The sequence below is a fragment of the Lycium barbarum genome, chromosome 3 (genome assembly GCF_019175385.1).
Source record: "Lycium barbarum isolate Lr01 chromosome 3, ASM1917538v2, whole genome shotgun sequence".
In the NCBI taxonomy this organism is placed as follows: Eukaryota; Viridiplantae; Streptophyta; class Magnoliopsida; order Solanales; family Solanaceae; genus Lycium; species Lycium barbarum.
Genome location: NC_083339.1, coordinates 93,358,803 through 93,368,106, shown reverse-complemented (window position 1 = coordinate 93,368,106; position 9,304 = coordinate 93,358,803). Strand labels below are relative to the sequence as shown.

At 35.7% G+C, this 9,304-nt stretch overlaps 1 protein-coding gene across 14 annotated transcripts; it reads right to left on the bottom strand.

Annotated features, from left to right (window-relative positions):
- Window positions 1-240: 240 nt before the first annotated feature.
- Window positions 241-8,823, bottom strand: LOC132631619 (mediator of RNA polymerase II transcription subunit 19a-like). 14 transcript variants are annotated; one of them, XM_060347253.1, is made up of 10 exons: window positions 8,522-8,822; window positions 6,860-6,926; window positions 5,760-6,049; window positions 5,442-5,669; window positions 4,311-4,370; window positions 3,509-3,910; window positions 3,185-3,375; window positions 1,833-1,931; window positions 1,528-1,734; window positions 241-759 (listed from the first exon to the last, which is right to left on the bottom strand). In XM_060347253.1, exons 2-6 carry the CDS (start codon window positions 6,888-6,890, stop codon window positions 3,860-3,862), a joined length of 660 nt encoding a protein of 219 aa, XP_060203236.1. In that variant the 5' UTR covers window positions 6,891-6,926; window positions 8,522-8,822; the 3' UTR covers window positions 241-759; window positions 1,528-1,734; window positions 1,833-1,931; window positions 3,185-3,375; window positions 3,509-3,859. The 14 variants fall into 14 exon arrangements, with proteins under 14 accessions (XP_060203236.1, XP_060203237.1, XP_060203243.1 ...); XM_060347254.1 differs by having other exon boundaries at window positions 3,185-3,354; XM_060347260.1 differs by lacking the exon at window positions 3,185-3,375 and having other exon boundaries at window positions 3,768-3,910; window positions 8,522-8,823.
- Between the last annotated feature and the right edge of the window lie 481 nt (window positions 8,824-9,304).

Below are 9,304 nucleotides of genomic sequence, written 5' to 3'. Positions count from 1 at the left end.
GTGGTGGATTATATGAAATGTTATAATCTCTTTGGGGTATAGTTCAGCACACTTGAATACTTAGAACCGTGAATTGAGATCACGAGGATAAGTTATATAATAAGCTAAAAGTTCAAAGTTCCTCTTCTGTATATGGAAGGCGATTTGCCAACAGAATGTAGCTGTCAAACCTCTTTACATCCAAGGGATGAAAGGATTATTTTAGTTCATTACCCTCAACTACTAACATATGGAGCCCAGTTCAGCAAAACATGTGTACATATATTACCATGATTTCATGTCAAATGATTATTTGATCTCATTCTAGCCTAGTATATACAACAACAATATCTAGCCACGACGAGCAGAATTCCTAGCGTGACACATATAGACATCCTTTTAAGCATCTTCCCCTCGGATGTTTTTGAGCGCTGATGAGGGGATTATCTTCAAGCTCAATGGAAAGGACAAATCATAAAAGACCACTCCAGCACTCATATCAAACCTTCTCTTGTTGTTACACAAAGCTGCTGCTTAACACTAAGCTCGACCAAGATTAGAGTCGTTGAAAGAAGAGAAGCACACAAATGACCACAACACACTAAGTCACTAAAGCTGAATGAAAGGATCAAGGTTTTCAGTTTCAATGCCAAGTTGCCAACTAGGAAGTTCTTTTTATATAACCCAAAGAAGTGCTTTTTCAGCAGTTGTACAATGCACTAAAATATACTTCAAGTGAATACACCTTCTTGGCAATCTTTAGTATGTCCAAACGAAATTCTGCATGGAAAAATAGACAGGCGCATTATGCAATATGTGGTGTAAAAGGTACCATGCTGCTCTGTTCTTAGTTGAAAACATCAAGAAGGATACAAGAAGGATAAATGCCATGTCTAATAAGCTTTTCTAAAGTATTCCTAACAAATTTAAAAACTTTATACTCCGTTGAAAATAGAGATTACGGATAGGATAGGCGCTATCACGTAATGCATCTATTGCCTTGCTTCTAATGAACACTACATTCCACACAGTACAAATATCCTGTTCCATATCACTTCAATCTTGGGATTCCGCAAACAGAAGCCCCACATAAACCCTTCAATTACACAACAAAAATAAATAATGATAATGGCTAACCAGAAACTCCTAAACCTATCAGAAACCCAGCCCCCACACAACAACCCAAAAATAGAAAAAAAGAAGCTAAAACCTATCAGTGAAATATTGCACAAGCACACCCCAGGCACAAAAAGATGAAAGACTTGGTTCCAAAATTAGACTCTTATAACAAATGTAAAGTCATTAGGTAGCATGTAAAAAAGATAAATTTCTTTATATCGATATAGTGCTTCCAAATAGGAACATGCATTCAACATCAAAAAGCATATATTGTAAATGGAAATATGCTTCAATACCATTAGGGTCACATAAAGGCTAGAACTCTTCCAGCCAAAAACAAAGGACCTACTTCTCATCCTAGGAGTTAGCAGGTATGAAAGAGTCCCCAAACAGATGTTCATTATAGATACCAGTTCAAAGTATGGATACCTGTTAAAAGGTGAAAATTCAGAATGGTGCAGAGACTGAACAGGAAGCCGCTTTATCAAATCCAACCAATTAATATTCAAATGTAGGAGCACTCTCCAAACTGTCTTGTTTAACCTTTCTACACCTTATATACAAAATTCCAGAGACTGAACAGGTAGCTGCTTTTCTTAATCCGAAATGTGCATTTTGGAGTCCCTTCAGGGACATCTGAAAACATAAGTGCATCTTTTGTTGGACACAATAGTTCAATATCATAGTCTCTTGTTTAGCCTTTCTACAATAACTGAAAACAAATGATACATTACCATCCAATTCCATCTTTTCTTTTCCTTAGCTGGCATTTGATTTTTAGATTAACAGTCAAAGGACTACCTCTGTTTGCACTTAAGGGAGTACAAACCAGCCTGCCACAAACACTTCTGATGCACTCTTAACATTATTATGGAGAAATAAAGTATAAGTAGAAAAAGAGAGAGGGAGACGAACGCCGGAACGCGTGTTGGTAGTAGCTGGCATTTGATTTTCAGAGTGCAGTCAAGGGACTACCTACGTTTGCACTTAAGGGAGTGCAAACTAGGCTGCCTCAAACACTTTTGATGCAATCTTAACATTCTTATGGAGAAAAAATGTATTAAGTAGCCACTCCTCCCTTCTTTTATCCCGAAAAAGTTAATTCTAAAACATATGCAAGTACATGGACCATATATATAAGAAATGGTCAATCCAATTCTAAACCATTCCGCAAACTGCCAGGCAATATTTTCTTTTTGGTGGGATCCTTACACTCACAATTTTTTAGGAGGAGCAAAATACTTGTCATAACTGGTTACATAGAACCAGTCTTAACAATTAGTAAATATATACAGGGTCTAATACTCGATAAGGCAACTTCTTTTCCTATTTCCCTTTCGTCCCCTTCTTCTCTTTTCCCTTCAGGGAAGAATAATAGAAGGATAAAGAAAAATAGGTCACAGAGGACTTCAATTAAGTGTGACACACATGAAACTTCGTTATAAAGCTGAATCAGTTAACATCAGCTTTTTTTAATCAAGATTTACATCAATGTTTCTTTTTAAATGATAACTCTACCAACCAAATAGTGAACAGATATACCAGGAAATTTGGACATATTGAAAATGATGTTTTATGCACCCTAAGGTGCTTGAGCCCATCATGGCTACCTGAACTTCTACCTTGTTGATGGGATTCGATTCGCCACCTTATATCCCCCTTCCCCTCCCACCTATGTATAATTGAAACAATTAAAAAGAAAAGGGTGCTTGAGCAAAAAGTTAGACAATTTGCTCATGCAATTCCTGTACAGAACGTTTCTTCCCTCTAAAGCCTTTAAACTCCAGTTTCCACTCTCACCTACAAATATGTCCAAAAGGAACAAATATTGTACTGCAAATTCAGAGAGCCATTCTGCCTAAACATTCGTAATCTAAGTTGGATAAAATACAAATACCCACATACTTGGACAGTTGATATACTATTTTACACGGTCAAAAACATCCCCTGTGGATCAAAGTTTTTAGTGACAACTAAGAATCTTATATCTATTTAACCCTTGTATGAGAGACTATACAATCATAATTGGAAACCAAGAGCTAAGGGATCGCACAACATCGATTGCTTGTGTCCTTTTTCAACTAACCTTTGGAAACTTTCACCTTTTATTCTCCAGTGTACATGTAGGGCAAGGTACACAAATTTGATCATTTTACACTCATCTTGATATAGAATCAGGCATTGGGATAATATGCATGTTGAGTTTGCACCACAACTTGCCTGATATTTCTCTTTTCACAACCATATTTGGACCTCCTGATGTTTTTAAGATTTAATCTGGTGAGACGATCTACTTATTAGCATTTACAACAGAAACATGTATCTAGATATAAATACTAGAAATAATTTATCTGGCTTTTTAGAAGGAGAAATACTAATTAGATACCCAACTAAAGCACAGAAAGTATACCTGTTTCTTCATATGCTGCTCCTTTAACACAGTAAAGATAGTTGAATGTGTCTGTTATTTGACTTGGTAATTTCGAAAAAGGAAAACAAAGTTTCACTAACACAAAGAAACATCTATGCACAAAATCCTGGTGCCATCTGACCAAGCTGTGAGCTCAATGGAACAATCTTGCCCGTGTGAAATATATAGATTGAAGCAATAGGGCATGCCAATAAAGTTCTTCAATTAATGGGATATAGCAGGACATTAACTTCTGTACCTCTGATTTTTCATAATACTAAGTAAAGGATCCCTCCAAATTCTCAATTGCAAAGTCTGAGGATAAACAAACGATAGAACCCCACGCATATTTCAGCCTGCTACCTTTATTGCACCAATCTCATCAATCTTTGAGCTCTTGTGCTGCAATATTTCAGCATGTGAATACAGCAGAGTTAGTAACAGGTGAAGATACAGGTATTAATGTAAGATCACCAATGTAACTTGTTCAGAACTATACACTTGAGACTTTCTGGATCTTGTTTGGTTAAGCTATTTAATACGTTTCTTCACAAAAAAGTTCCCGACAAAAAAGGTTCTTGGTTACTTTTTGTATAAAAATATTTAAATCAAAAAACACGCAACTTCAACCGGAAAAGGAAAAAAAAAAACTACAGCTATCCAGACATTTTTCTCACAAATGTTTCCTCAAAAATATTTCTACAAGGAAAACACTTTAAGAAAGTTGTTCAAACACCATCTTAAAGTTTGCAAATATGCCAAAGATGAAGGGTCACATGAGTCCAAATTTATTCATTTTTACCTTGCTTCTCTTGTGTTTGTGAACATCATTAAGTTCCTCCTCTCCATCATGCTTCCTTTTCTGGGATCAATTAAAATATCATAATCAGTCACCCCTTTCAATACTGTGAAGTACCGTTGTTGCTTCTGGCTGAAGCCCTAAACTCTAGCAAATATTGGTGATTTTCAAAAAGCAGCTCAAGTAGACGGTAGATAAGCATCACTAGAACAAGAACTTAAAATGGAAAGGGAAAAAAAACAAGTTTTGGAAATAAAAATTTACAATGTCAACGTCTCATCTAATTCAGTACTATACATGCTTGCATATGGTGGACTATATGGAACGAGATAAACAGAAGATGCTTTAAAGATGGTGCCAACTTTATTCACAAGAAAAAGGCTAATTTTATCTTTTTGTTTTGTTTTTGGTGGACTGGAATATGTAAGTGAGGTTGAAATAGTGCTATAGGATTTAGAATCACTTTGGGGCTAAGCTGACGCTGTCTGTTGTTTTTGGTGTTCCACTGCTGATATTATACAGCTAACAGTCTTCGTGCTGCGTCATTTATAAAATTTACGTTACCTTACCTTTTCAAGCAATGAGGTTAAAAACTTCAAAGTTCAGGTTACAGCAAATGGGCTAGAAGAGAGAGGATAGCTTGAGCTGTATCAAAGCTACAACAGCAAGAAAGAGTTTTAAGCTGATGTCGAAGTATCTTAATAAACTAAACATAGAGCAAGCCCAATCTTTTGCCTCATTAACTAAAGAGTCAGAGCAACAGATCATTTCACAGGGTCCTGGTCACATTTTTCAAGAAAGGTAAACTTTATCTCCTTGACTTTTTCTCCCTGCGATCCAATAAAGGGAACTCACAACAGGAAAGGATAACGAATTCAATAGAATTGTATGACCCAGTGAAATTTAAGCAAGGGTAACATTCAGCAAAGTTCTACTATCACATATGCAGAATATTTCATCAGCTTTAGACAATTCTATTAAGAATAAGAGATTATTTAGCAAATAATTTGAAAGAGCTGTTCATCGAGCCAGTAATCTATACTTCTTCATACCAAAAAAGCAGATGATACGTTCAGTAAGAATCAACATATTGCACCAAATACCAATTGTCTCAAGGTTTTGCTAGTAACAGACCTTCTCGTGATGTTTCTTCAAATGATCGGCACCAGAATCATGATGACCACTTTTATCTCTCTTTTTATCTTTATCCTTGTCTTTACTTCGATCTTTATGACGATGTTTGTGCTTTTTATGCTCTTTGTCCTTCTCCCTGTCCTTATCTTTGTGCTTTTTATGCTTCTTCTCCTTGTCTTTTGACTCACTTTTGGATTTTCCAGCTACGGTAGGGATGCCTTTCTCAGACTATGAAACAAAAGAAGTTAAAGCATTACTTAAAAGACACCAACTCAAAAGGATCGTTGTCACTCAAGTTTCAATCATTAGATTTCTTACAGGAGGCAGATCAACTGGAGCCGCTTCACGTAGTTGAAAAGCTTCTCCAAGAACATCTAAGTCAAATGGCTGGATGCGGGAACTCGTCTCTCTTGACAAGGAAGTATCCTGTATAAGCTGATCCAACTGCATCCCTTCTCCTTTCCTAATTTCTGTGTCCCCCACCACATTGTGAAGATAGTGGGTATCTGAAATAGACAATGGAAGTGGCCTCTTGCAGAAGAACTCGTGATGAGGCAACAATTTGAAGTGATTAATAAGATCCACAGCACCTGTAAGTTCTCTGGGCCCTGGTAGTGCATTTTGACCAAATCAAATACAGTTATCTCAAGATGTCTTGACTAGAAATCTCAAAAAAAGAAAGGATAGGCATTTTAAAGATAAACAATCAGAGTCTGAATTTTAATCCTCATCAGACATCAAGAGATATATCCAACCACTTTGAGAAACCCCCATATCCCCCTTTTTTTTTTTTTCGTAGATGAGTAAGAGAAACCCCATATTCTTTAATACTGCAGTAATCTTTACAGCACTACACGTGAACAAATATCAATTACCTTTGTTAAGATTTAATCAATTTTGACTTATAATAGTCACAATGATCTGACGTCAAAGAATTATGATCTGACAGCTAATACTATCCTGTTGATGAAGGAAAATGCTTGAGAATACATTGTTTTGTAATGATAAGCTTTTATAAAAACTCATTCTATAAACAATCATGCGACGTGTAAAGCCCCAAAGATATAACATAGCATCACTAGTCCTTTTCTTTTCTCCAAAATGAACGAAGTTCGATGCATCCTTCGGATGCAGAAGCAGAAGAACCACACAAAAATGAGAAAGCAGTAAAAGATCACTTCTACACATCCTGAAAGAGATAACTGCCCCACAAAACGAGGATTGCAAAGGCAAATAAATCAGCCAGCTACACATTTGAGCAAAAAGCTGATGAATGAAATGCATTTTACTGTAAAACTGCAAATAAAACCCTCGCAGTATCAAATTATCTGCACTAGTCAATCTAGGGAAGCATGCAAAAAGACTGTATGTTACTACTTCTGTTTAAAGGAAAAAGCAAAATACTACAAGAATCTTACCTCTTCCAAAACTCTTGCTATCAGGATCCATTAATTAGCAACAAGTACGTGAGCACAGCATTATCTCCTGGAAAGTATTAATAGATTAGAAAAGGCCCATAACTACCTTTCCAGGCAACAGTCAGAGTATAAAACTGGAACTAAAACAGAATGGATAGGATAAAGAGAAACTAAAAAATGTAAGAGTAATATTTAGACCACCATACAGAACAAGGAAGTATTAATAGAGCTCATCAACCTTTCTGTAACTTGTCCAAAGAAAAATACATGATGCCCTCATTTTGCATAAGCTCTACTGGTCTAACAAAACCAAAATATGAAGCATCGGAAAAAAGAATGTGCCAAAACAAAGCTAAATCCAGCACAAAATTACAACATCTTTGGGTGAAACTAAATAGAGAATTCAGAATGGGGGTTCATACAGAGGTACACTCATATTCAGTTTCTAAAGCACCACCTTCCAGGAGGGTTGGGAAGTCTTACCGTGGACATGCACTGATACTCCCAAAAGGAAAGTGAAATGAAATAAAACTAACAAAAAAAACATCTATTAAGAAATGAAGTAGGTAAGAATTTACTCCATGTTCAGCACTACAAGATGTAGAAGGTTCTTTCTCTTTTAGATAAGTAAGGAGGCAAGTTGTACTTAAGCAATGATGTCCACATCTGCGATTACAAGGCCGAAGAAATAGATGACAAAAGGAAGTGGCACAGAATGTTCAATCAGATTGTTACCGGGAATTAACAAGGAAAGTCCCAAAATTAAGAGAAAACAAAAAGAAGAAAAGAAGTACGAGAAAAAGCCACTTGTTTTTATTAGATAATCACAAGGACAGGAAATGCAAACACCAAGACATCAAAATTTTATACAAAATTAACAATGACATAGTTCCCAGTTGCAAGAGTTTCGTAAGTTCTTTTTCCTTTCTAAAAAGTAGAAAAACACATAACCGAAGCAGTGAAAGTACATAATACAATATTCTATCCTAAGCTTGAAATACGCCTCTTATCAAAACATGCAAAAACGGAGACTCCACTAAACAACTAACACCAGTAGGCTTCTACACCTGAACACTCTTGGTGATCATCACACAAAAAAAATGATTTTCCTTATACTCTCTTCTTTCTGTGTTCCTTTTTACAGCTAACAGCAATTGTCTCATTCCTCTTTCAGCAAAACCTCATACCTAGAAACTTCAATTAGCTACAGTCCCATTATTACGATTGTAGAGATTCATTGTGTATTTTGACTGTCTCCCAAGAAATCAGCCTATGCTCAACATTTTTAGGAAATTACTTCACAAATGTTACAATAACCAAGAAATTTAAGTTTTGACCATAGCAATCACAGTACTGAGCAAGTTACCAGAATAATAAGGTAAATAAAGGGAAAATAAGGTCAATTAAGGGGTAAGTTGAGAGTTGAACTCTTAGCACTACCCTCAAATTTAATCACCACCTCCACCACCAAGTTCCCAAATTTCAAATACACACCAAAAATCAATACTTTAAAAGATCAATACTATGGGGTTGTTCCAAATCTCAAATCATTTTAACACATTTCCCTCATAAATGAAACATCTTGATCTCAGAATTTTTAACATTAATACGCCTGCTGGAACATATAATAGCAAAATATCCAAATAGGGAAAAGGAACTTACTCGCTGAAACAGAGAGATCCAATAATTTAATTTTGGAATCCAATAAATAACACCAATCAAATACGAAAAAGGAATTCAACTTAGGAATTAGGGTTTAGCAAATTGACCACAAGGCTTCGTCTTCGATTATAATATTTGAACTGAAATAAACCCTAATTCCTGTTTGGCATAGTTGAATGACGATTGGCTCAAGGAAAGAAGAAAATCGACTTCTTGCTTTTGCTTGTTATATGATATACCACTACAGTCAACTTATTATTATACTAATACTAATCGTTTATGTCGTTGTATGTATATTTTATTCTGATGATGGTACTGTTCCTACTTGACGTTGTCCCTGAGAGAAAAGGACATAAATGATACCTTAACTACGAGAAGGTTCAAAATAATCTTTTAACTATGCACTTAACGGTTTTAGTCCTTTAAGTTTGTCATAAGTTAACAAAAATGGTCCCTCAACTATGAGGGTTGGTTAAAAATAGTCCCTTAAGTATGCACTTAACAGTTTTGGTCTTTTAAGTTCGCCAAATGTTAATACTTTTAGTCTCCAACAAAATATTCATCGAACTCTGTTTGTTAGATTTGACGAGAACTATGAAAAATTAGCGAGAACTCACATTTGGGTGTACACATTACTAAAGAAAAGGTCAAATACCTCAGGATAAAACCAACAGGCATCAGTCGGTTATAGGAAAAAACAGAGGAAAAACCTACAGACTTGATAATGTCAGAAAATAGTGTCTCGGAACACAAAGACCGACGGACTCTGTCAATTAAAACCGA